Raw genomic sequence first — 26,561 nt, 5'->3', positions numbered from 1 at the left:
TGTTCTCGCTGGGTGGCTAAGGGCTTGCTGATACCCACGGTGGGAATACTATGAGCAGTTTTGATCGTGAAGATATCAGAGTGGTACCAAAGCGGTGCCCCTTTTCCTCCTTGAAACGTATTTTATTTTTTTAGTTATAAAAAATTAGTGTTTTTTTCCCCTACAGTTTAGAAAGATGTAACATAATACAATCACATTGTGGTTTTTCCTTCTTAGATTATGGTTATCCTTCTATATCAATAAATTCTGAACTACTTTTAATAGCAATATAATGTTCCATCATAAAGCAATACCTAATTCTCTTATTTATGGACATTCATGTTACTTCCACTGCTTGCTACTACAAACAATGCTACTATAAATAAATTTATACCAATATCCTTATTGATGAGTTTTCTGAATGCTAGTTTTCCAGTAAGATTACTATATCAAAGACTCACCACATTTAAAGTTTCGATATTGCCAGAATACTTCCCAAGTAGGATGTAAAATTTGCGCTATTGTCAGCAATATGTGAGTGTACTTTACTCTTACCAGGAATGTAATCTGTCATTTTTTTTTTGCAAATCTGAGGGGTGAAAAATGTTCTCATTTTCTCAGGAAATTGCATTTCCCTGACTACCAATGAAATTTCTTGTTTATTGGCTGGCTATGTGCACTTCTTTTCCTATAAAATTGCCAGTTCATGTCCTTGACCCATTTATCTTTTTTTTTTTTACGTTTAATTTGTAGTTCTTTGTACAGTACAGATGTTAACTCTTTAGATTCCCAAATTTATATCCCCAGCCCAGACCTCCGAACTGCAGATACATATTTACTTGCCCATTGGTTATTTCCACTTGGGACAACTTAAGAGGCATCTCAAACATACCATGTCCAAAATTGAATTTCTGGTCTTCCACAGAAAATTTATTTCTCCTGCAATGTTCCCCATTTCAGTAAATGGCAACTCCGTGCTTCCAGCTGCTCAACATCTCTGACTCCTCTTACACAACTCACATCCAATCTGAGCTCTACTGTCAAATTACATCCAAATCTGACCACTTCCCCCTTAATTCTACTGGGGAACCCTGACTTCTGTTGCCATCACCTCCCCCCTGTATTTTTGCACTAGTGGTAATTTTTCTGAGCAAACAACTGTTTTCTCTTTGTTCTTGCCTATTTCAATAACAACCAGAATGATATAAAACTTATGAAAGATAAGTCCTAGCAGATGATCCCCTCTGCTCTATGCCCTCCACAGACTTCCAGCATAAGAGTGAAAGCCAAAGTCATTTCAATGGCCCACAAGGTGTTACACCTCTTATCCTCCCCTCCCCCCATGCTTATGCTCTATTATTCACTCTGCTTTGGCCTCCAGCAATACTGGATCGTTGCAATTCCGTGCACCAGCGGACATGCTCCTGCCTCAGGACTTTCTGAATTGTACTTTCTGGCTGGAATGATTCCCCTGGAGGACGACTTGCTTGCTCCCTCGGTTACTTCAAGTCCTTATCACTATCCAACAGGTTATGTGTTATACTTGTTAATCTCTCTCCCCACCATAATATAAATTCCAAGAAGGTAGGGATTTTTGTTACTTTTTGTTCACTTCTATGTTCTTGGTGATGCCCACATGTCACATGTATTTGTTTTTGATGTCTTAAGCCATGCAAAATCTTTTCTACACACATCTGTCGGTTTTGAATTTTTCCTTTTTGTTTTTTTTTAAAGGCTCAACTTTTGTCCACTCAAGGACTGTCTTTTTGACCAAATTTTCTATTATATTAAACTTTTTATTGTGGAAAGTTTCATTAATTAATCTTCGCTTGTAAATTCCATAAAGGCAGGGACGTGCTCTGATTTTTCACATCTCCAGCGCCTGCCAGGACCTCAGCAACCTCAGAAGATGTGTTTCCGAAGAAGGAATTAATGGCACGAAGGTTTCTCCTGGGGCAGATGCCTCTCAGATCCCTTCAGACTGCTCTGCAAAGTCCCAGAGGCAGAAGTCCCAGGAGCCGTTAGCTGATGAAAGGCGTTAGTCTGGGTTTCTCATGCCAGGCCTGGCCTTCCCGCGGACGTTCTCTCTGCCACTTCTAGGCGTGGGTTTGGCCTAGGCTGCCAGAATAGGAGAAGCTCGGACTTCCGACTGAACAAAGTTTTTCCTTGGGCCCGCGAATCCCCGCCCCGCCCGGGCCAGAGGCTGCTTCACCAACTAGGCCGCTCGGCTGCCGGCGCACCCCGAGCGCGTACCTACCTCTCCACCTCTTCTTCCCCTCCCCCCGGTGGTGGCGGTTGGTCGCGCGCCGCCGTCCCTCTCCTACCTAGGCTAACGAGCGGGCTCCAGGCCCTCTGGGATTGGCTGTGACTGAGTGCATCTTCTCTCAGCCTCTATGATTGGCTGCAGGGCGCGCGGGATGCGAGCCCTGATTGGCTAGGTCAGAGCGCCTGCGCGGCGGGGTTCTCGGTCGCCAGCCATTCCTGGGGAGGACTGCTGGCCGACCGGACGTCTCGCCTGTCGCTGGAGGAGCGGTCCCGGCTCTCCGGGAAGGCGGCTGCGGCGGCAAAATGAAGATATTCGTAGGAAACGTCGATGGGGCGGATACGACGCCGGAGGAACTGGCAGCCCTCTTCGCGCCCTACGGCACGGTCATGAGCTGCGCCGTCATGAAACAGTTTGCCTTCGTGCACATGCGCGAGAACGCGGGCGCGCTGCGCGCCATCGAGGCCCTGCACGGCCACGAGCTGCGGCCAGGGCGCGCGCTCGTGGTGGAGATGTCGCGCCCAAGGCCTCTTAACACTTGGAAGATTTTCGTGGGCAATGTGTCGGCTGCGTGCACGAGCCAGGAATTGCGCAGCCTCTTCGAGCGCCGTGGACGCGTCATCGAATGTGACGTGGTAAAAGGTAACGCGGAGACGCGCGCGGGGGGGCGGGCGCGGGGACGCGCGGGGCACTCTGCTTGTTAGCCACGCCCCTTTCCCGGGGGTCGGTCACTGCGCGGTTGTGGGGGTGGGGAAGTCCGCGGGAGCGAGGCCGGAGGTGTTGGGGGCGCGATGGGTAGAGCCACCCTCCTCCCCTGCGATCTAGGCACCATTCACAAAATGGGAGGAAGCGGCTCTGGGTGGGTGCGGTGGCCACTGTTGGCCAAGCTACGGGGCCGGGGCCGGGGCCGCGGCCGCGCCTGACAAATTTGCGAGTGTCCCGGGGGCGCGTCTTCCACTGTTTTCCTGGGCCTGGCACCGAGCGGAAATTGGGAAGTGACGGGCACAAGCCGGATCATGGAGCGGGGAAGATCTCTCCACTTCCCCACTTCCTCTCCAGACGTCGGTCAGAGCGAGGGAAGAGGGAAAAGGTGGGGGCTGACGCCCCAAGACCACCCTCGTGTTCCCTCCCGGTGAATGCTCCCGAGCGGAAGGTAACGGGGCCCTTGGTCGTTTCTTGGGCTGGGATCTTTTTAGTATTGTGTGGCATGGGTGTATTCATGGGTATAGTTACTCATGGGTACAGGAGGGTCCCCTTCTGAACCACTTTGGCCTTTCAATACTGTTAGGTGGGTTAGGCGTGGCAACTCTGCGCTTTCCAGCTCCCGCAAAGTTGAATTTTTTTCCTTTGGGTTTGATTCTACTTATATAAACTGGAAACCCTGACCTCTCGCATGTGGAAGGAGGCTTGTTTGCTGAAGACCTCTTCTCCGTAGACTACTGGCCAAGCCTGTGCCCCAAGGCAGTGTCATTCTTTTATAAACTTGGTGATTTTGCAAGGGGGCATACTCTGGCTGAGGGGGGATATGGGAAAGGGCGTGTGAGAGGTCTTCGTTAAACATTGGCTAGACAGATTTACTTAGTAGCCGTCTTTGCTTGAATGTCTAATCTGCGCAGATCCCTATATTGCTTTTGAGAAAAATACATTACCATAATTTAGGCCTGACTTCTTTGGGACCCATTTGATGTTTTTCATAACCTGGGTTCCTACTCGTAAGCTCTTTATTTTATGTTGGCAGGATTTGGTGGGACAGCCTTGTGTATGTGGCTAGTCTCTGTACCACTTGGGAGCAGATGAGAGTTAACTTTGCCCTGCCACCTTCAAGGATGCAGCCTGGGAGTATCGGACGCCCTACTCCTGGTGTTGGGTTCATATGTGCTCATTCCCTGTGAGACAAGTTTTGAGGATAATTGTGGGTGCAGGTGCTTATTTATTTCCACCAAGATACTTCATTTGCTGTCTTGGAAAAAAAGCACATCTTTTGGGCCATACCTTGTCCTTTTCGTAACTGGGAAGTGTAACGGGTTGTAGTCTTCACTACCAGCATCAATTCCTTGTTCTGCATTAATACTGCGTTCTATTTTCCTCAACTCAGGTTATGCGAGTCCACGAATATCCGGAATCGGGCTTTCCTGCTGGGTGCTCTGAGGCAGGCTGTATGGTGCATGGATTTTTGCTTTTGTTCAGAGTAAAAGAGTGGGAAGGGCCTCAGATTGGGCACCTGGCCAGGAAACGGATGGGGGATGTATGGCTCATTATGAGAGTTCTGTGTTTAATTGACCTACTGTGTTTCTTTTGTGATTCTTAGGCAGGGTGGTTACTAGTTTGGAGTCTAGAAACTAGCTTCTGCAGGGACGGTGTGCATGGAACTCATTGGTCAAGAAGCTTGCTTTCCAGGTGGTCGGGAAAGCTGACAATTTGCCGAATTTGCGTGGGACCGACACTAAGTGGCAGTGGGGGACAGGGTGAAGTGTATAACTACACGTGTTGGCTGACTCCTTGTGAGAGAGTGAAAATTTTGTGCATTTTGTCCCTTTGTAAACATTTGATTAGCAGAAATGCATTGACTTCCGCAGGGAGTTGTGGTCAGCTGTTATTTGTAGGTACGCTGATATGTAAGGGATTGCGAAAGATTTGAGCATCATATCCTTCACTGTTGCTTTTCTATCTCTCGGGGATGAAGGAAAGTGAAGTTTTTAAATTGGGAATGTAATAGAAGAGACTGACTCTGGCTCTGCAAATAACGTACTCTTTTCTTGGGCTGGGAATGGACATTTGATTGAGTCTTGTGTCGGCTGTCAGGCGAAAAGCACAGAAGCTTGCCATGGCACAGGACATCCAGTTCTGTTTCATTTCACAGGGAAAAAAACAGTTGCTTGGTTACCCCAGGAATTTAGCTATGATTTGATTTGTGGAGTTAAAAACTCCATAGCAACAGTGCATTGTAACCACTCTCCACAGCTACATCCTATTGGGTGTTCCAGGATGAAGTAGGAGTATGAGTCCCTGACAGCTAGGAACCATTTAGACTTTAGGGGAGGTCTGAAAGGCTTGTGGGTGACCATTCTTTCTTCCTATACCCAGCTGTATAGTTTCAAGTTAGAGGTTTTTGTTCCTCTCAGGATAGGAAAACTCGTTTTTCTGGATTATCAACTTGATATGAGAGGAATTGTGAAGACCACATGGAATTCTCTGTAAAAACATTTCTTGCTACTCCCTTTAAATGCAGTGGATTTCCTTCAGAAGTCACTGTTCTTGAACTAGCTCTCCAGGAAGGTGGCTCCCTGGAGTTCTTAGATCTGTTTTTTCTTCATTGTCCTAGGAGTAGTTGAGTTCCTGGGAATCTTTGATAGGGTTAGGCCTGTCTTTGGCTGCTCACTATGATAGAATTAGCTAGCCTCGATGTGATCGAGTCAGCTGGACATCTGTTCACACTTCCCTCCAATGTCAAGTTTAGGCAATTTCTGATATAAATTGGTTATGATTGTATCTGATGGCTTCTTAAAAAAGTCAGTTATGCAGTCCATCTGGGTGGTCATTTGAATCGTGCATGTGAAATCTCAATTTTCGAATTTCACAACTCGGTCTCAATAAAACCCAACTATGTAGGAAGTAGACAATGGGATGATCTAGTCTTAAAATCCCCTTTAATTTGTTTTTTTTGTTGTTAGGTGTTTTTTCCTAGCTCATTCTAGTCTCAGTATAGTCAGGAATATAGTATGCTGCTTTTAACATTTTCTCACAGTGCTTGGAGTTTTTTCCCATTCCCTTAAGCTGCCAAGAGGTCCCGCTTTTTGCTTGGTGTTGCATTCTCTGGTTGGTTTTGCCATTCTGAAGGGTCAAGCTCAGTCTCTGCTTTTAAGGAAATCCCCTACCACCAGTATCTATTTTTAGCTCACTCTACCCAAAGTGGAGGTGAGAGATCAGAGAACAATTCTAGTTCCCTGTGGCTAGGTGGAAAGTAACACTTTTGCTTTTCACAATTGGTAGACATCAGGTTCTGGCCATGGGGGGTGTGTGGACTGAGAGCGGTGATAGTTCATTTTGTTTTATCATCTTTGGCAGGTTCCAAATTTGCATGTACAGATTTCATTGTAGCTCTTGTGTTTTCTTAGAGGTGAATAATAACGTTCTGTAGGGAAATAAGCCTGTGGTTATTCCCAGGCTTGAATAAGCATCATAATCTATCACTTTATAGCTATTTTTACTTTACAGGGCACTTTTATATTCTCATTTCAATCTAACTCTGAGGTAGGTAGGAGAGATTTGTCAGATGGAGAAGTAAATTACAAGTTCCTTGAGAATTTACAGCAAGTCTGCGATACCCAGATCTGTAACTGAGGCCTTTTAGCTCCTAGCCCAGGATTCCTTATGCTGTACCACACTTCTGACTTCTGCCTGTTGGTTAAATTTTTATTCTCATTTGTATGAGAGTCCTTTGGAGGCATCGCCTTACATCCAGGAAAATAACTTGCTCTATAGGAGCAGTAAGTGAGGGCATCCCAGTATGAAAGTTTCTAGAAAGTAGAACATGTTATTTAGAGGCCATTTAAAAGGATTTCTTATCTTCAAGAATGGAACCTTAGTAATTTCATCCAGGTAGTACTTCATTTCTTAAACTCATGTGAGAGAGATGGGGTCCTGGTACTTGGACTCTCTCTCTCTCTCTCTTTTTTTTTTTTCTCCCCGCCTGCAGCACCTGGTCTTCCTTAGGTGGTCTCCCATCCAAGTACTAATCAGGCCCGACCCTGCTTAGCTTCCGAGATCAGTTGAGATTGGGCATGTTCAGGGTAGCGTGGCCGTAGACTGGACTCTCTCTTAAAGTAGCAATAGGTCCAGGTGGAGTTAAGTGCATGGCTTTATTTCCCACAAGCATGGGCTGCTTATTGTTCCTCATATCCTGCTTGCACCATTGTGATTTGTGAGTTTGAATGTGAACAAGAATTTTTTCTCACTCCTTTCTTTCCTGAAATTTTCTCTTTCTATGCGGTAGGTGTGTAGGTCTTTGAGATCATTATCCTGTCTTAGAGCGTATCCCACCCTGCTCATTCAGATCCTGAATGAGGGCCTCAGGGGTAACCTGTTTAGCAGAGCCTGGTAGCTGTGGAAATTGCAGCTTCTTGCCTTAAAGCTGAGAAACCAAATCTTTGCTATAAATGGTCTGCTCTATGAACAGAAGCCCAAGGGGTAAGGTGTACCTCTGTCCCTTGTAGAGGAACTGATGGAGGCTGTAATGTAGCCTGGGGGTGGGGAATGGGCCTGAACTCAGACAGGTTCAGTTTCTGTTCCCACACCTTGCTGGCTTACATGAGGTCCAGCTTCTCCCTTCCCTAGTCATGTTACACACGTCTACCTTATGTGTGGACTTCTCAGGATAGACTGGTGTAGTGAAGCAGCGTGGAGACCCGGGATTCTGTTCCTGGCTCTATCTAGCACATTTTGATTTGGGGCAAGCCATATATATATTCTCTGAGTGTATTTGCCCACCTGTGAAATGGGGAGAGTGATCCTTTGTTCTGCTTACCTCACAGGATTGTCGTGCGTCTCATTGTGGTCCTGTGCATGAAAGTACTTTGAAAACTGGGAAGTACTGTGGAAAGGGGGAGATAATATTGGAGGAGTTTTATGAACTATGCATTGCAGTCTAGCTCTCTTGGCCAAATTGGACCCTACGCTGAGAAATGGGTCGTGCCAAGACATAATTGGTCATTTCCAGTGTTTGAGAGTCAAGTCTCAAAGGTGAGCAGTTGTGTTTGGTGACCTTAGGTTAGAGAATACTGAATGACAGTGATCCAGGCACCCTCTCTGTGCTTTGTTTGCTGGTTTATACTTACAGGAGCTGTGAAGATTTTTATCCTGTGTTGCAGTTCATCTTTGCTCTTTCTTCTCTCACCAGGAAGTTGGGTGAGGTGGCAGAGGGAAAGGGGAGAATGGGGAGAAGGCCACAGGCAAAGGTGGCTGCTTGGGACAGTCAGAAGCTTTGTTACATGGGAGCCACATTTTATGACAGACTCCCGGAGAGGAGGGTTTGGAGGCCTGGAGGTAGCTGGCAACAGCTGGGTGCTGTTGGTGTGTCCATTTTGGGACCCATCGGGTAGCATGCCCTGCCCCCCTAATTGCTAACCCTCTGTCTGCTGCTTTATCAGACTACGCGTTTGTTCACATGGAGAAGGAAGCAGATGCCAAAGCCGCCATCGCGCAGCTCAACGGCAAAGAAGTGAAGGGCAAGCGCATCAACGTGGAACTCTCAACCAAGGGTCAGAAGAAGGGGCCTGGCCTGGCTATCCAGTCTGGGGACAAGACCAAGAAACCAGGGGCTGGGGATGCAGCATTCCCCGGAACTGGTGGCTTCTCTGCCGCCTTCGACTACCAGCAGGCTTTTGGCAACAGCACTGGTGGCTTTGATGGGCAAGCCCGTCAGCCCACGCCACCCTTCTTTGGTCGCGACCGCAGCCCCCTGCGCCGTTCACCTCCCCGAGCCTCTTATGTGGCTCCTCTGACGGCCCAGCCAGCCACCTACCGGGCCCAGCCCTCGGTGTCGCTGGGAGCTGCCTACAGGGCCCAGCCTTCTGCCTCTTTGGGTGTCGGCTATCGGACTCAGCCCATGGCAGCCCAGGCAGCCTCTTACCGCGCTCAGCCCTCTGTCTCCCTTGGGGCCCCATATAGGGGCCAGCTGGCCAGCCCCAGCTCCCAGTCTGCCGCAGCTTCCTCACTTGGCCCATATGGTGGAGCCCAGCCCTCGGCCTCGGCCCTCTCCTACGGGGGTCAGCCAGCTGCGGCTTCCTCGCTCAATTCCTATGGGGCTCAGGGCTCCTCCATGGCTTCCTATGGCAACCAGCCATCCTCTTACGGCGCGCAGGCTGCCTCTTCCTATGGGGTTCGTGCGGCTGCCTCCTACAACACCCAGGGAGCAGCTTCCTCCTTAGGCTCCTACGGGGCCCAGGCAGCCTCCTATGGGGCCCAGTCTGCAGCCTCCTCACTGGCTTATGGGGCCCAGGCAGCTTCTTACAATGCCCAGCCCTCAGCCTCTTACAATGCCCAGTCTGCCCCATATGCTGCACAACAGGCTGCGTCCTACTCTTCACAGCCTGCTGCCTATGTGGCACAGCCAGCTGCAGCTTATGCCGGCCAGCCAGCCGCCTATGCTGCACAAGCCGCTACCCCAATGGCTGGGTCCTACGGGGCCCAGCCGGTTGTTCAGACCCAGCTGAACAGTTATGGGGCTCAAGCATCAATGGGCCTGTCAGGCTCCTATGGGGCTCAGTCAGCTGCTGCGGCCACTGGCTCCTATGGCGCCGCAGCTGCCTACGGGGCCCAGCCTTCTGCCACCCTGGCAGCTCCTTACCGCACTCAGTCAGCCTCACTGGCTGCTTCCTATGCTGCCCAGCAGCATCCCCAGGCTGCTGCCTCCTACCGTGGCCAGCCGGGCAATGCCTACGATGGGGCAGGTCAGCCGTCTGCAGCCTATCTGTCCATGTCCCAGGGGGCCGTTGCCAACGCCAACAGCACCCCGCCGCCCTATGAGCGTACCCGCCTCTCCCCACCCCGGGCCAGCTACGACGATCCCTACAAAAAGGCTGTCGCCATGTCGAAAAGGTACTGTATGCCCCCCCTGCCTCTGCCCCCAGCTGGGGCTTAGGGCAAGGGGCTGAGGTTGGCATGGGAGGGAAACTGGAGCCATCGGCCCCTCCCTTGGTTTTCTCTATTCCCGTGGGACATCCAAAGGCTGAGGGGGATATCTGTGAACTTTCCTGGTCACCAGGGTTCAAGTGGATCATAGTGCTCAGTCTGGGGTGGTACCAGCTAGTCAGGCTGGGAGAAGTGTCACCTGTCTGGGCTAGCCCAAGTGCCATTGGAGCTCCTGCCTGCAAGATCGTGGCCCATAGCCTTTCCCACCGTCTCTAGGATCCTTCAGCCTGTTACGTGGTTGGTTGTCCTGGCTCTGGTGGGGGTGGGTTTGAAAGAGTAGTCCTTTTGGCACTCACTGGCTGAAGGCAGGGTGTGTGAGGTGCGTCCACTCTGGGGGAAGTTGGGGACCTTGCTTTCGTCCGCCGTTCTGTTGATAAACAACCACGGTCTTTCTGTGTAGGGCCCAGGGGTAGGAGTAGTTTGCTCGTGGTTTGGGACTGTAGAGCAAAATCCACCCTGGCCAGCTCAGAAGGGAGGGCTTCAGCGGCGGGCTTGGTTTCCCACTGAGCCGAACCATTGATTTCTTGCCCTGGGTAGGGTGATGAGCCTTCTGACAATCTTGTTTGTTGGAGACCAGTCTGATCACACCCTCCCTGCCCCCATTGGCATCTCCCCCATGCCCACCTGGAGCCCTCCCCTCGATTGTCTCATTCACCAACTGTCTTCTTCTCTCGACTAGGTATGGTTCCGACCGGCGTTTAGCCGAGCTCTCTGATTACCGCCGTTTATCAGAGTCGCAGCTTTCGTTCCGCCGCTCGCCGACAAAGTCCTCGCTGGATTACCGTCGCCTGCCCGATGCCCATTCCGATTACGCACGCTATTCGGGCTCCTATAATGATTACCTGCGGGCAGCTCAGATGCACTCTGGCTACCAGCGCCGCATGTAGGGCCGTCCTGGGTGGGGCACCGCAGGGAGGGAAGGAGAGGAGGAGTGGGGTCGGGTGCAGACCCAGGTTATAACCACTGGCCCAGAGCTCTCCCGTTTGCGGTTTTTCATTCCTTCTACCATGTGGGCCTTCCCCAGGAGACGATCCTTTTGAGTGTTCGGCAGTAACCTACTTTGTTCCTTCGCCTCAGCAGCAAATCTTGCTACTGGCTCTAGATCTGCGGTTTCCCCTCTCCCCTGCCTCCCATCTCCCCAGGATGGGAATTTCTTTTATGTTTTTATTTTTTTCCTGGCTCCCTTTTATTTTTGTGCGCGATATTTAAGGTCGTCTGGATGGGGAAGCAACCTGCAGCTGAGGTCGGCGGCGCCTTTTTCTTTTTAGATACGAGGGAGGCCAGGAAAGGGTTAGCTTAACCATTTCCTATGCGCCAAGCTCTGCCAGCAGTCCAGGGGGCCCTGACTGTCTCTCTGTAGACTGTGTTGAGACTGAGTTCCTGTCGGGACAGTCAGTTGGTACACATCCACATCCTTACCCCTGATGTTCTAGCGGATGCCGAGTGGCACAATCCCACTTCCCCATCTCCCCAAGTAGGTGGTGTTAGAAAACCTTAATTTTTTTTCCCTTTTGTATGGACTACAAATAAAACTTGGGGCAATTTGCAGTTTGGAAACCTGGTTGTCATTGTCTTGATTGCACTCAGTTTCAGAGGAGTCAGTTTGACATCCAGGAAGACGTGACAGCTGAAGGGAAGCAGCCAGAGGACCCAGAGCAGATGAAGGAGATTTGAATGTGGAACTTAGAATGATTTCCCTGCATCCCAGAGGGATTTAGCTCATCATTGTCCTGCTCGTCCGCCATCTTTAGGACTGGAGGGTCCAGACCAAGTTGCTTGGGCTTTTTCAGCCTTTGGCTTGACTTAACCACACCAAAATGCACTAAATTCATTGCCCATTTTCCCCGGCCTGTGCTTGACCATTTTCCCTCATTTGTTTCCCATTGAGAAACAACCTGCGCTCCAGCAGAGTGGTTCTGGGGTTTGGCTTCTCAAGTGAGAAGTGGGGAATGGGCCGCTTTGGTGCTTGAGAGCTAGTGGATCCTTCAGGCAGTAGGCTTGAGTGACTGCTGAGGCCGGGACCTGGAAAGGAGCCAGTAGTGAGCTGAGGATGATGTCGGTGTCTAGTACTGCCCTCCCTGTGGTTGGAGAAAGAAGGGCGGGGACAGGTGGAAGCAGGTATGGGAGATTTTCGCCACGAACATGGTATTTCGCCTGTCGAACATCGCCTGGAGCGTCCTTCCTGCGTCCTGCCCTCCCCTACCATCAGTCACTTGCAACTCACTTTCCCTATCTCCATATGTTAGGATTTCCAGATATTTTCTTACTGGGTTTATTTTTTAAGCTGTCATGATAGACTCTAAAGGGGTTGAGGTGCGCATAACCAAGTGGGGATGCTGAGAGAGGGTGAGAAATTGAAGATCCTTTCTCTACTTTTTTTCCCAGGGCTAGGGGTTAAGAGGACTTGGGCAAAAAAATATGGCGGTTCCAGCTAGGGACAAAATGGGAGGTTTGGGGTCGATGGGTGAATGGAAGAAGACCGGTAGGGTGGGGTGGTGATAACCGGACAACCAACTGATGTTCCTTTGGGTAAGAATGCTTTAGAGATTTGATTTGGGAGCCTGCTGGGGCAAGGTGATTTGGGGGAGGTGTGTGTGTAGTGCACATGAGTTCTGCCTCCTTCACTGGGTACTTGTGAACTGGTCTGTGACAAAGTAGTTTGCCCCAGATGTTCTCTTGCCTCTGCCCAGTAGGCAAAAGCATATGGATGGTCTTTGTAACCATGAGCACTTGTGGATACTAACGAGTAATTTCGGGGTACTGGGCCAGGGCTCTTTTTCTGTTCATTGCTTTGCCTTCAAGTGCTTTGCTGCTCCTTTTCATTTCTTTTTATGACTGGGAGGCTGTGTTTGATAGGTTTCTTGTCATTTTTCTGCAGTGAAGGTGGGGTGATCTCAGGGCCAAGCTAACAAGCTTACCTCTGGTTTTTACCCTGGAAAATGGAGAGTTGGTTGATTGTAGGGCTGTGATTGTGGCCTGCGTATTTGTAATATTTCTTTGTCAATGTGGCTTCCTGTCTTCCTTTCTCTCCAATGAGGGTTCTGCCACTCCCAACCCCATGGTTCCTGTGAAAAACAGCTTCATGTGCTCTTGGGGCCAGTGTTGATGTTCTGTATTGTAGCCCAAGTTCTTCAGAGTGACCTGGCCTTGATGATCAATCACTGTTTAACTGCCTGTCATCTTTAGGTCCTGATGCCCTTGTCGCCTCAGCCCTCAGGCTTCTCACTGTTTAAGCAGGAAGAGCTACAAAGCTAAATCATTTGTCATTTTCCTTTCTTGCAGATTGTTTTAAAATTCCCTCCCCTCTTAAATTATGCCACTGTGTCAGTCCTATAGCCCATTTCTCAAACTTTGCTTTTTGTGGATTTGTGATTTCCAGGGTCCTATACCTTGGAGACAGTTGGGTCGAGTGAATGGGAGGGCAGACGTTTAATGTGTGTTCTGGGAAAAGGGCTGGGGAATGTGGGCTCCCAGTATCCTGTAGATCTTAACACTTTTGCATCTTATCACCTCTACAACTTGGCCTTCATTCATTGGGGAAGTTTTAGATGGTTTATTCCTGGCACAAGACCAAATAGAGCCTGCTTTTCTGAGATTTGGACTTTGTTTCAAATTCTGGGGTAAGCTTGTGGCCCCATCCTTTATATTACAGGTAATGAGACTATCACCGAATGGTCAGCCTCTACGAGTGGGCACCCTTTCAGGTCATACCTGTAGGTTGAGCTCTGCTAAAGTCCATGCACAGACCGTTGGTTCTCTGGTCATTTTGTGCTGTCAAGCCAAGTAAGTTTGACTCTAACGTGGGGTGGCTCAGGTTATAATGAAAATAAATTTCCTAGATTTACGGACTAGTATGCTATGTAATAGGATGCTATTACCCTAGTTGGGTGATAGAGAAGATTAGTAGATGGCAGGTGGACAATTATAATAAGTACCTAAATTCTATAGGTGTTTTTTAAAGGGTCATAAAGGATGGAATCTAGAGTTTTCCAGGAGAAAAAAAAAGTTCTTAAATAATTTTAAGTCTAGCTCTCTAAGTCATTTGAAATACTGCGTCTGTAGTGCTGGAAATACAGTGTTTACGTAGCTGGGCCCTTGGGCTGACCTTGAAGAATTCATAGTGTGGGGAAGCCAGACCTACCTCAGGGAACTAGCTACAGTTCATAATGCCAGCGAAATGATAGGTAAGGAAGGGGAGAGGGCGGGGCAGTGCCATTAATGAGAGAAAACTGTGGAGTTAGGATTCGTTTGATGTGAAAACTCATTTGGCACAGAGAATGACTAAGGGTGTTGGCTCTAAAATCACATTTCTTGAATTTGAATCCTGCTTGGTTCTACCACTTAGTTGTGTGATCTTGGACATGTCAGGTACTCTACCTCAGTTTTTTCATCTATAAAATGGGGATAATAGCTAACATTTATTGAATGTGTGATAAGCACTGTTAAAAGTTTTTTCCATGTATATTCCTTTAATCTTCATTGCAACCCAAATGCATTAGGGATTCCTAAACCTATTTTATAAAAAAATGGATAAGTTAAAGTTGTAGAGTAACTTTTCTTAAGATTACATGGTTAGAAAGTAGTGGATTAAAAAACTGAACCAGCCATTTTGAACTGTTTAGGACTTTGCTTGTAGTCATTGCAACAATACTGTTGGAAGGCTCAAATGAGAACATGTGACAAGTGTAGAGCCTCATATATAGTCGCTGCTCATTAAATGCTAGCCATCTTACAGAAATGAGAACATTCTAGGGAGATTGGTGTGGCCTAGTGGAGCACACATCTGAGCAAGGACTTTGGATGTAGGCGCGAGTGCAGCACATATGAGTAACAGTGAAGGCAGTGGATTTTTGTAACGTGTGGTACTAGGAGTGACATAGGGCACTGAACCACCCCAGTTTTGGCTACTTCCAGTCTCAGTGCCTTGGGACCAGATTCTCCTGGGTATGGAGAAGAAAGGTATGGGCCTGTGAAGACATTAAAGGGAGGCTTGAGAGCGTGTAGCTGAGAGTGGGATTGGAGGCATAGGAAGCTTGCTTAACTGGCCTAGTGGCTCCCTCTGAACATCCCTGGAGAATACTTGTTTTAATTTGAGCCCTTATTAGACCACTAATTTATTTCTGGACCAGGAGCCAGCGTTATTTATTAGGTGTATTAAATTTATATATTCACCTCTAAGGGTATGAAATCAATACAGATCGCTTATTCACATTTGAGTGGCTTTCACTGACACCAGTGTTTCCCCCCCTAAATTTGGATTTGCCTTTCATTTCCCTTTCAAGAGTCCAGGCTCCAAGCTCTTATATTTCTTTTTTTTTTAATTCTTTTTTTCCTTTTTTAAAATTATTTTTTTAAACTTTTTTTATTTATCCCCTCCCCCCCTTTTATTTCTTTAAGATCTTCAGACAGAATATTTATACCTGACTCTGATAGAATATCAGCTTTCTAAATGACTTTGGACAGGTCACTTTACCTTTTAGGGGCTTGGTAACCTAAACAGCAAATTAAGAATCAGCAAAATTGCATCTACAGTGTTCCAGTCAAGGTATTTTGAAAACATCCCATTCAGTCTCATTCTCTGTAGTGGGGGTGGTAAAGTAGAGGATTTAGACTAGATATCTTTTAATTAAAAACCTGTAATGGTTTTTAAGAGACAAACATTAAGCTCCTTTAATACTCGGTAAAATAATGGTTGAGTAGATGATCATTATGGAGACACTTGAGCTATAAGTCTTCCTACTTAAAGCTTCATTTTGCAGCATTTGTCAAGTTGGTGATCCTTGTGATCAAATGCTGTAGCATAGGTTATCCCCTGGTTTTTGGGCCCGTGTCTTTTCTGTTTGATGGAGACTGGAAAGTGTACTTGCTGATAAGAGTAAATGAGCTTCTTTTAGTATTAAGTATCTCATCTTTTAAAGCTGGTATTAACTGAAAATCCAGTCATTCCTTTCCGTTATCAAGAAATCAACTCGTGTTTATTTGTTAGCTAACAAAGTTTAATTGCCTACCATGTGTCACGTGCAGTTCTAACACTAAGGACATGATAGGAAATAAGAAAGGCCCTGTCCTTGTAGAACAAGTATTTACTGGGGCCTGGGCGTAGGAGGATGGCAGAAAATGAACAAATAGGACTTCAAGTAGTGGTAAGTATTTGGAAAAACGGAGTCATGGGATAGAGTGCCAAGGTAGTGCTGCAGTAGGAGGATGTCTTTAGATGGGTGGCCCGTGAAGGACCTGGAGAACATTGCAGTCTGAATGGGCTTGGTTCAGAAAGGCCAATGTGCTGGAGCATAGTTGGGGGATGGGGGAGTGGTTGGGGTTGTTAAAGAGATTGGGAGATTCTGGCAAGAACCAGATTGGGTGGGGTGAGTTTGAAATGTTTTGAATTGCAATGAGTCTTAAAAAGCAGGGGGACGATTTAATGTGTTTTACTCAGTTGGATGAGCTTGCAAAATGAAACATAACAACCTAAAGGGCTTTCAGAAGTAAATCAAGTAATTAGATTGGGAGGTGGTGGTGGGCAGTGGTGTACAAACTGGCTTGATTTGTGATCCTGAGAGGATTTATATTCCCAGTCTCTCCTGCGGACTTGGAGAGATTCCTAGTTTCATAGAGTGAGTTGATCTCATATGTTTTGGTATTTTGGAAGATCAAAGTGACAGGAACTGAGACGATTTCTATACCAGATGCGTTTCCCTGTGCAGCTTGAGTCGCGACCACCTCCTCAAAAGGGCACATGGGCAGCTGACTAACATTGAGTTGGTTTTCTTCATCACTGATCCCATGGCCTTGATTTAGTCTCAGAGTGTCAGTATCAGAATCTACAATGAAAATGGACCAAGATCAGTGACCACGACATCTGTAAATATTTTTACGTTTTTAGGTCGTTATTTTCCCACCCTAGAGTAAGTTCTTGACCAGTTTTCCACCATTTGATATCATTTCCATAACCTTGGCTTCATCTTTCTCTTCGTGACCCCACACCCTCTTTTTTGGGGGGTGGAGTGGGAGGCACTGCTTTGATCGGTAGTATGTTCATTTCCACTCCTAATCCTTCCCTCATAAACAATTCACTTCTTTTTATCATACTTTGTTTTTTCACCCAGTATTTGTCTCTACCCCTTTTAACTCTCTCTTGAAAAGCTGCCTTGCAAAGGGTCATTGCTTGCTCAGTAAATATGAAGAAGCCAAAGGATGGAAAAAAACCCAAAACGTGATGAGGGAGCCAGACCCTCTGGAGAATGCCGTTTTGATTGTACTTTGTTTATAGCTGGTTGTGAGTAGGCTCCTTCCTCCAAGGTCGGTTCTAGGAGTTAAACCTACAGCTCTGGCTGATGGCGCCTAATAAAATAAAACAAAAAACTTTTCTGCTCCAGTTTTTTCTCAGGGCAGGGTGGGGGGTATTTTCTCGATCTCCATGGTCACACAGAGAAGCCGCATCTTCATCTTGGACTCTGGGAAGCCGATTCGGGGGGTGGGGTGGGGACTTGTCTCAGCACCTCCTGAGTAATGCCAGCTCCAGCTGGGCGGACTTTGGGGCCGTTATACCTTAATTGAAGCTCTGTCCATTAACCGTTTTCAGAGTTCCTTTCATCACTACCTATGAAAGTTTTAATTTGGGGGAGCCCCGCGACTCCCACGGCTACAGTATGGATTCTTGGTCAAAAGAGGAGGTTTATTCGGGTGGGACGCTTCGCTATTTTTCTTATCGGATTTTGGGTCTGCGTAAAGCCGTCCGCAACATCCTGGCTGCGAGGAGGTAGTTTGAGAGTGTAGAGGGAGACGTTTGGAGTAGAAGGCAAAATAGAGTGCGGAATACTGTCAGGGTGTGCACGTGGAAGTGGCGAAATGAAGCTTAACAAAGTTGGCGCCATGAAGCTAAAGACCGCCACACCTGGGCCCTAGCTCGCTCCGCCTAATGGCGGGTCGAACCCCGCTGGCGAAGCCCACGTTTGTAGTTCCTCCCTTACGCTAACCCCTTGCCCAATCAGTGACTTCGGCTTCGCAAGATTGGTGCTCATTGGCTTTCGTGTAAAAGCTCCGGGGTTACTGACGTTCCCACCTCTTCCCGGCCTCTCAGGTAATTGGCGTTCGTGCTAACCAATCAGGAAGAAGATCTGCGGGAACGCCTGCTTTTTACTTTCCTGAATGGCCAATCCGGTGGTAGGCTCACCTCCCCCTCTCTACCCAGAGTCACTGCTGCGGTCGCCGCCATTTTAGCGTTTTGTCAGAAGCGTCCGCGCCGCGAGGAAGAGCTGCTGCTGTTTTCCGTGCGGGTGAGAGACTCCGACCCCCCTCCACTGTCTTTCTTTTGCCCTGTTAAATATTATCTCACTCCCTTGGGCTTCAGGGGTATCCTAGTGGGGTCGCAGCCTCCGCACCGTTCGCTGAGAGCTGACTTGGGTGCTCGGCATTGCGTGATAAGCCTGAAACGTCCCTTCCCCCACGGCCTCCCCCGAGAATACCTTGCTTTCTCCCACCCTTCCCTCTACCGGACTTGGCTCGGCTTCTTAGCCCGAGGTTTGCACTGTGATAACCAAACTTCCCTTAGACTTAGGAATTACAACCCAATTTCGCGAATTTCTCTAATCCTGAGACATTGGTGTTTGGCTCATAAGTCTGAAGCCCCCTTTCTCTGGCGTCGTATTTCTCCATGCTGCAGGAGCTCGTAGGATGGCACCCGGAGAGAGGCGTTCCCTACTCCAGCACTTCCTGTACTCTCCTTACCCCCTCGCTATTTGGCCCAAGTCTCCCGTTCTCTGTTTCCAAAGGAAACCCTAAAACGTAGCCCACTTTCCCGCAAATGGTTGCTATGTCGGTTACGGGAAGAAGAGCCCGTTCATAATTTCAGGCAGCCACTCCGTCTGGTCAACCGGTATTTAAGACCTTCGTTTTCCGATTATCCTTATAGCGGATAGAAAAGCTCAGTCCCCTCAGCGCTGCATTCATGCTCTTTAGTTTTCATTCCCATTTGAAACTACCCATTCCTTATCAAATCCTTTGTCTACTAAGGAAGGACCTCTCTGTTACACACATTCTTACAGGTTTATAGTTAATGTTGTAGCAGGCCTCCTTATTCCCACTTCCTTTGATTATTGTATGGCGGTGGGTGTGTGAGGGGGAAAACTGGAAATATTTGTTGGAGTAAAAAAGGAGATGATCGTTTTCTTTCTTTTTCTTTTGTAAAAAGCGATATGAGCCTAAGGTCTCCTTAAAATAATGTTTTTTCTTGTTCAGGCGGAGTCAAGATGGTGAAGCTGTTCATCGGAAACCTGCCCCGGGAGGCCACAGAGCAGGAGATCCGCTCACTCTTTGAGCAGTATGGGAAAGTGCTGGAATGTGACATCATTAAGAACTATGGCTTTGTGCACATAGAGGACAAGACGGCGGCTGAGGATGCCATACGTAACCTGCACCACTACAAGCTGCACGGGGTGAACATCAATGTGGAAGCCAGCAAGAATAAGAGCAAAACCTCCACAAAGTTGCATGTGGGCAACATCAGCCCCACCTGTACCAACAAAGAGCTTCGAGCCAAATTTGAGGAGTATGGTCCAGTTATCGAATGTGACATCGTGAAAGATTATGCCTTCGTACACATGGAGCGGGCAGAGGATGCGGTGGAGGCCATCAGGGGCCTTGACAACACAGAGTTTCAAGGTGAACCGCCCTCTTTGGGAAGAGGGCTTGAACACAAGGCCATGTGCAGAAAATAGATTGGATAAGTAAAGGAGGGTTTTGGGGTAGATATACAGCTGGTAGCTGGCTAATGGCGAAGGATTAAGTGTGGGTGATGGATCTAAAATGGAGAATGCATGGGGTTTAGAGGCTTTATTTGAAGCAAATCAAGACTCGGGGGAAAAAAGTCACTAGGCTTTAGTTTGGAGCCCTTAAGGCTGTTATGCCTATTAGTGCAGAAATCCATTTCTCTGAGGATTGCCCAGTTATGTTTTCTTTGGGGGTGAGGGTGGTCAAGCACATTGCAGTGTTCTACTTTCAATTTATTGCCTCTGCACTGTACAGGCATACCTTGGAGATATTGCAGGTTCGGTTTCAGACCACTGCAGTAAAGTGAGTATTACAATCAAGCGAGTTAAAGCAAGTAATCTTTTTGGTGGTGGAGGGTCTTGCCTTCAATTTGAAAAAAACGCAACATCTGTGAAGTGCACTAAAGCAAGGTATGCCTGTATCAACATTATGCATTATTTTATATATGAAGAACCTGGCAAAATCTGCTTAAGCAACACATTTAGGAGTAGAATCCCTGTTAAGCTCTTGCACCTCATCCCAACTCAACTTTTCAGTAAAGATAATTAGTCTTTAGATAACTGATGTCTTTAAAGGGCTACAGCTCTTACTGCTTGTACCAAGCGATTCTGTTTTGAGGATGAAGCCACTCTAGAATTAAAAGGCTCATTTCAGGAGTTTCTTCATTTCAGGAGGAAGTATTTGGAGGGCAATAATGGCACAGCCTTTTCACTGGTTTGGGGGGTGGACTCTAACATTCTTAGTAAGTAGAGCACTTAGATGGGTGTTATCTCAAAGCCTAGACTAGATTAATTCTTTTAGTGTGCTTAGAGGGCAGTATGGGTGTTGCTCTGGAATGTCACTTTATTTGGAAGGTGTTCTCTTGGTTTAAGCTCTAAGCTCCTGTGGCGAGAGTGGCAGTTGGGAAGGGAGTGATAGCCATGGTGAGTTGTTAACTTTTCTTTCACGCCCTTTAGGTCCCCGTGTCAAAAAGTCTTTTCCCTTTGATTGTAACTGCTTTCAAATTAGAGGGTTTTCCCACAACTCCTTGCTATATTTTTAATCTACATTCCAATCGTTTTAGCCCAAACCATGGTAGTGGCTGCTGCTTTCCCTGAGCACTCCTCTTAAGAGTCATTGCTGCTATCTTTGCTGTTTATTTCTCTTAAATTGGACTTTTCTTAGAGCTGGAGGTCTGATCACCCATCATTCCCTCAAGTAACGGGTGCCCTGTGTCGTGGGTATTAATGTTCACTGTTAAGGAGAAGTGTCACAGGTCTCTCGGGTCTAGTTTGTTTTCCTTTTATAATTGGTAAGTTGAGAATTATTTTGTATCAACAACTTAATTGGGAGCAAAGGCTGCTTTTGTGGAGCGTTTGTGGTGTGATACCTAATTTTTGGACACTACTTCAACTTGGTCATAGAAGAGGTGGTGATGTCTGTAGCAGTTACTTGTGTGAGGGAAGAATAGCGTGGACTGATTCAGGATAAATTATCCTTGTAGCATCTAAACTCTGGGCTTTTTGATGTTACCTGTACTTAGTTATTTTTGCCCTAGTTTCCTTAATATTAGCCATTCTTAATATTGCTTAGTAATTTTGTGTGTATGTAGAATAGCAGTATTTTTAAGAGGGGTCTTTTTCTTTTCAGTTTCTCAGTATTGGGTGTACAGTTGACTCTCGAATAACACGGGGAGTTAGAGGTGCTGTCCCACCCCACCCCATAGTTGAAAACCTGAGTATAACTTAAGTTGGCCCTCTGCGTAAGTGGATTTCCATCCTCAGGTTGACAAAACAGTTGACCCTTGAACAACACAGGTTTGAATTTCACGTAAGTGGGCCTGCATAGTTCAAACCCGTGTTCAAGGGTCAACTGTACATCATTTGCCCATTTAAAAAACATCTCTTTTAGATATTTTAAAAACTTAGTTTTTTTCTGGGCTTAGATCAGGCATTTATTAATGACTTTCATGTCTTGAATGTGCTTGGTTGGTTCCTTGGTTACACTTATTTTCTGTTAGAGACCAAAGTGGCCCCATGGGTAAATGCCAGAGGAACACAGGTTAGCACTTTAAAGAACTCAAAATATTTAATTGCATACCTGCGACCTACACTTAACCAGATGTAATATTTAAACTAGGACATTTTTGGTTTTTAGTCCTTTCACCTTTTTTTTTTTCCCTTTTCTAGCCTTCCAGAACCTGACTTGAATTTTGCAAGTGAAATGGTATATTTACTACTTTCTGTAATGTTAGATGAATAAATAGCCTGTCGACTCCCCTGATTCTGACCATTCACTTTGACATCTGTATGCTTAGGTGTATCATAGCCAATTGCATTGGAAAGTTTTTGCTAGAATTTTGCTTACCATTAAATTGGTAGATCATGTTAGGTGGAAACTACTGTGAAAGGGTTTAAAACTTAAACTTTTACAGTATTTTTTTTGTTAGGTTTTAAAAAGTAATATTTTTCATTTCCAGAATACAAATTTTAATTTTCAGTAATAATAAGTATTAAGTGCATGTTCTTATGATCTCAGATCCCTAGTAAGGGGGAAAGTATTTTAATCTTGCCAATATGAACAGTTTGATCTACTGATTAATATTACTGGTTATTCTCCACTTTTCTTCCATGTTTTTCATAATCTTTTTAAAAATTCAGGCATCTTGTTAATTTCCTGTCCTGAATCCTTTGATTCTGGTAGGGGTCATCATAGTTAGTTGTCAGGTTGTAAAGAATCCTTGCTGGGTTGTATAGCAGATCTAGCAATTTAAATAACCCAGGTTAAAGGAGTGGGCAGTCCTTCAACTTGTATTTCACTCCTCCCCCAGTTCACGAGTATTTTTTCAGGAAATCTTGAAAATTGCCTATCACATTCAGCCATGGATCAAGTCTGGATGACTATAAGTGGTAACTTTAGAGCCTTATTCTATTCTTTTTAATTTTGGAGTGGGGCGGGAGTCTGGGGGATGGCCTTTGCATTCTGCGTTATGAAATCAGCCGTGATAGAGGAGGTTGGAAGTGTCAGAATCTCGTGGAGCACTCTAATTGTGGTTTCTTTTGACATTGGGCCACTGTTCAGAGTAGTTTTTGTCCACGATTACTTGGCAAAGGATGAGATGTTTTTGAGGGAGAGTAGTTTCTTAATCATTAAACTCAGGTTAGGTGTTAGACTAGAAACATTGTTCATCTAATTGATCTTTGTTTGAAATCAGGTCATTATACTGAATTTACATACTGGATTAAAAAAAAGTTTTGGCATTGAGTCCTTCATTAGAGTTGTCTAGGTAAAGCCATTGCTATGACCAGTGTCTGGGGTAGGGGTTGGGGCTATGATTAAGAGTGATAGCAACCCTTCTTGCGTCTGTTTCTTCAAGGCAAACGAATGCACGTGCAGTTGTCCACCAGCCGGCTTAGGACTGCGCCCGGGATGGGAGACCAGAGCGGCTGCTATCGGTGCGGGAAAGAGGGGCACTGGTCCAAAGAGTGTCCGATAGATCGTTCGGGCCGAGTGGCAGACTTTACCGAGCAATATAATGAGCAATATGGAGCAGTGCGTACACCTTACACCATGAGCTATGGGGATTCATTGTATTACAACAACGCGTACGGAGCGCTCGATGCCTACTACAAGCGCTGCCGTGCTGCCCGGTCCTATGAGGCAGTGGCGGCTGCAGCTGCCTCCGCGTATAATTACGCAGAGCAGACCCTGTCCCAGATGCCACAAGTCCAGAACACAGCCATGGCCAGTCACCTCACCTCCACCTCTCTCGATCCCTACGATAGACACCTGTTGCCGACCTCAGGAGCTGCTGCTGCTACAGCTGCCGCTGCTGCAGCAGCCGCTGCTGCTGTTACTGCAGCTTCCTCTTCATATTACGGGCGGGATCGGAGCCCCCTGCGTCGCGCTACAGGCCCAGTCCCCACTGTTGGAGAGGGCTACGGTTACGGGCATGAGAGTGAGTTGTCCCAAGCTTCGGCGGCTGCGCGGAATTCCCTGTACGACATGGCCCGGTATGAGCGGGAGCAGTATGCGGATCGGGCGCGGTACTCAGCCTTTTAAAGCTTGAGGTGAGAGTGGTGGGGTGTCCCCTGGTATGGTTTTGCCATTCCCTCCTGCAGCCTAAGGCTCCAATTAGGCTGCCCTGCTTGCTTGCTTTTGCAGGGTTAGGGTGTGAGGTTACTAGCATGGTTCAGAGGCTAGGAAGAAATCCTAACTGCCTAACTTTTTGAAATACGTAGACATCCTTAGCCATCATGGCTATTTTTCCAGTGCTCCCTAGTAGTGGGAGTCGATCTGATTCTGTGTCTGGAAAAACAAAGAATGGTGTGATGAATCTTGGGTCACACCTCTGTGTTATAATTCGACTAAACCTAAGACCCAGACATTCAGACTCAGGTGTGCTGTTTTTCAGAGCCTTTGTTGAAATTCCTAGATATGTGACATCACTAAGGTCTGCAAGTTTCCTGTTCTTCGTGCTGTGTGAAAGGTCTGATATGACCTGCAATGGTAAAATCTGTAACACAAATAGTTAACTATTCATCACCACTCAGGTTCCAGTTACTGTGAAGACTACCCAAGTGGCATCATCTTCATCTTGAAGCAACATGTTTCGGTTCCTGAACGGTTCACCCCCTGTGAACTTAATAGAAAAAACTTATTTGATGTTAATTTGGGGTAGAGAGGAGTTGAAAAGGTATCTTCTTTTATGAAATTGAGTTCAACAAGGACTCTGGGGCATAGATTCAAATTCAGCTTCTCTGTGCAGCTCAGATTCATTGCCTGAATAGAACACACCCACTCCATTGCTTTATCTTTGAATCTGCCCTGTGAGAGCCCATTTACTTTGTTCTCAACTGTCCCCACAGTGTTAGATTTCACATCCTCCCCTACTTCTTCAAGATGTATGATAATAATATAAATACATATGCACACCTGTTAATTTTACTCTCTATGGTAATGTTGAAATCCAGGGTTGGGAGGTTTGCTTTAAGCAGATTACTCCATCTTCCCACTAGTTACGGGCATTTAATCTTCTTGAACCACCACTGCTACCTGGAGTCCTCTGGCATTTTCCTTTACTATATACATTTTGAGCCTCGTGATCCTTTTGGCTCTACTCAAGTATATTCTCTTCTGATGCTTGCCAGTTTTGGGCTCTAGGTGTTTGAGATTGCTGTTGTATTAAAGGGTGATTCTCAATGCCCTTTGTTTTGAGTATGTCCCAGCGTGTCCCAGATATTGCTCTGTAATCCTGTAGTAACAGAGTGGGGGATACTCCATCTTTTCCTTCAGGGCAGAAGATGTGTAATTTGCCCAGGGTTGTTAGGTAGGAAATCACTCATACGGCTGGAAAAGAAATGATGTATAGCTTACACTTGCCCTCTAGTATGTTCTTTTAGTTTCTTTCTAGGCAGAATTGGATGCCTTCAGGTCTAACAGTTTTTTCAGTCGATACTACTTTTGCCTAGACCTTGAATGGTTTTTAACTTGGACCTTGGTAGTAGTTCCCAGATTCAGACATTGACTTTTTACCCTAGAGAACTAATTGGAACCTTGCCCTTTTTTCCACCTTCCAGTAACAGTTTGCGATAAGGAATTACCTTCTCTGAGGAATGCTAATGTTCACACCAAGAGAAATGCAATATCTTTGTCTACTCTCAGGAAAGAAAGTTTGCTATTTAATTTAAAGAAAGGCCCTAGTCTGAGATTGACCTTCCCAGTTATTCTCTGGTCTTAAAGCTTTTTTCACTTTGAGATTATTTTGATACCGGGGATGGGTACAAGTAAGTAAACTTAAAAGGAGTATCAAGTTACTAGACTTTGTAGAGATGTTCTTTGAAGTTTTAAGTGGGAAAGCCCTTTTGAGCTTTGCTGTAAAGCCCCTGTATTGTGCTCTCTTTCAGGTGGGATGTGTGTGGGCTGAAATTCCGAGCTGCGGTTGTGCATGAGAATACACCCTTCATGGTACCCCGTCTCCGGGACGTTCTCGGCTCTGTGCGTTCAGTCCCTCAGGAACCGTGGACCTTAATTTACCTTGCTAAGTTCAGACCACCTCTTCTTTTCCTCCCTCCTGCCCATTTTCCTGTTCTTCCTGTCCTTTAATACTTCTGTAGCTTCCTATTCATGTTCTGTTTTCCTAGCAGGCCTCGTTGTGTGCAGAAACTGGTGGGGGCTATGCCGTCTCCTCACCTCCTGCTTCCGGTGGGTGTTGGATTCGGGAATGACCGTGGTGAGAGTGTCACTGCTTCTTAGTCTTTGGCTCAAAGGCTTGTGGCAGGTGTACACATAGAGTTGGATCACTTTTTTTCTTTCCAGTAAAATAAATGGTTTTTCAACTTAGGGTATGTGTGCTTTGAGAGAGTTCTTGCTTGGGCTTGTGTTCTTTATTCGTCCCTGGAGAAGGGAGGGTGTAAAGTTTGACATTCAGCTCTGGGTGGACTTCGCCGTGGTTATTTTCTTTAGTGTAGATAGACTTAATAGGTGCCAAAGAAAAAAGGGGTTATACAGCAGAACCCAGGCAGGTATCCTTATTCTAGTGAAGACTTCCTTCCATTGGTCCATCTTTGTTAAAATACCAGTTACTTATTAGCAGATTTGAAATGTGGGTCTTCTCCTTGAAAAACAATCATCACCCACCCCTTTACTACAACCATTCCAGCCTCTCAGTGCATCTAGATCGACTTATTTCCAAGGAAGAGGTCTAAGAAAAGGAAGGTCAGCTTTCACTCAAGTCAGATGGAAAAAAACTATGGCTCCAGTAGCATTCTGCTACTTCTCTAGGTCAGTAAGTAACACTTTTTAAGCCTTTCACCGTCTATTTGTATAGCTCTGCTAAAGTCCAGAGAAACCCACTAGCACCTCATCACTAATAGCTGTAGAA

At 46.6% G+C, this 26,561-nt stretch overlaps 2 protein-coding genes and 1 pseudogene across 6 annotated transcripts; 2 read left to right on the top strand and 1 right to left on the bottom strand.

Annotated features, from left to right (window-relative positions):
- Window positions 1–2,430: 2,430 nt before the first annotated feature.
- On the top strand, window positions 2,431–26,020 carry LOC120584785 (RNA-binding protein 14). Of its 2 annotated transcripts, XR_005648141.1 has the most exons (4): window positions 2,431–2,884; window positions 18,012–18,207; window positions 19,169–19,591; window positions 25,585–26,020. XR_005648141.1 is itself a non-coding variant. In XM_039840766.1 (3 exons), exons 1-3 carry the CDS (start codon window positions 2,548–2,550, stop codon window positions 10,816–10,818), a joined length of 1,995 nt encoding a protein of 664 aa, XP_039696700.1. In that variant the 5' UTR covers window positions 2,433–2,547; the 3' UTR covers window positions 10,819–11,488. The 2 variants fall into 2 exon arrangements, 1 of the variants encoding a protein (XP_039696700.1); XM_039840766.1 differs by lacking the exons at window positions 18,012–18,207; window positions 19,169–19,591; window positions 25,585–26,020 and adding exons at window positions 8,389–9,838; window positions 10,611–11,488 and having other exon boundaries at window positions 2,433–2,884.
- LOC120584912 (uncharacterized) lies at window positions 6,930–7,049 on the bottom strand (annotated as a pseudogene).
- LOC120584786 (RNA-binding protein 4) lies at window positions 18,010–26,020 on the top strand. Of its 4 annotated transcripts, none has more exons than XM_039840771.1 (3): window positions 18,010–18,207; window positions 19,169–19,591; window positions 25,585–26,020. In XM_039840771.1, the coding sequence occupies exons 2-3, from the start codon at window positions 19,180–19,182 to the stop codon at window positions 25,602–25,604; spliced, it is 432 nt and encodes a 143-aa protein (XP_039696705.1). In that variant the 5' UTR covers window positions 18,010–18,207; window positions 19,169–19,179; the 3' UTR covers window positions 25,605–26,020. The 4 variants fall into 4 exon arrangements, with proteins under 4 accessions (XP_039696705.1, XP_039696704.1, XP_039696701.1 ...); XM_039840770.1 differs by lacking the exon at window positions 18,010–18,207 and adding an exon at window positions 24,232–24,374; XM_039840767.1 differs by lacking the exon at window positions 18,010–18,207 and adding an exon at window positions 23,055–23,748.
- Window positions 26,021–26,561: the final 541 nt, after the last annotated feature.

Source organism: Pteropus medius, unplaced genomic scaffold, assembly GCF_902729225.1.
Source record: "Pteropus medius unplaced genomic scaffold, Ma_sr-lr_union100, whole genome shotgun sequence".
Lineage (NCBI taxonomy): Eukaryota > Metazoa > Chordata > Mammalia > Chiroptera > Pteropodidae > Pteropus > Pteropus medius.
This window is presented reverse-complemented; position numbering and strand designations above follow the sequence as displayed.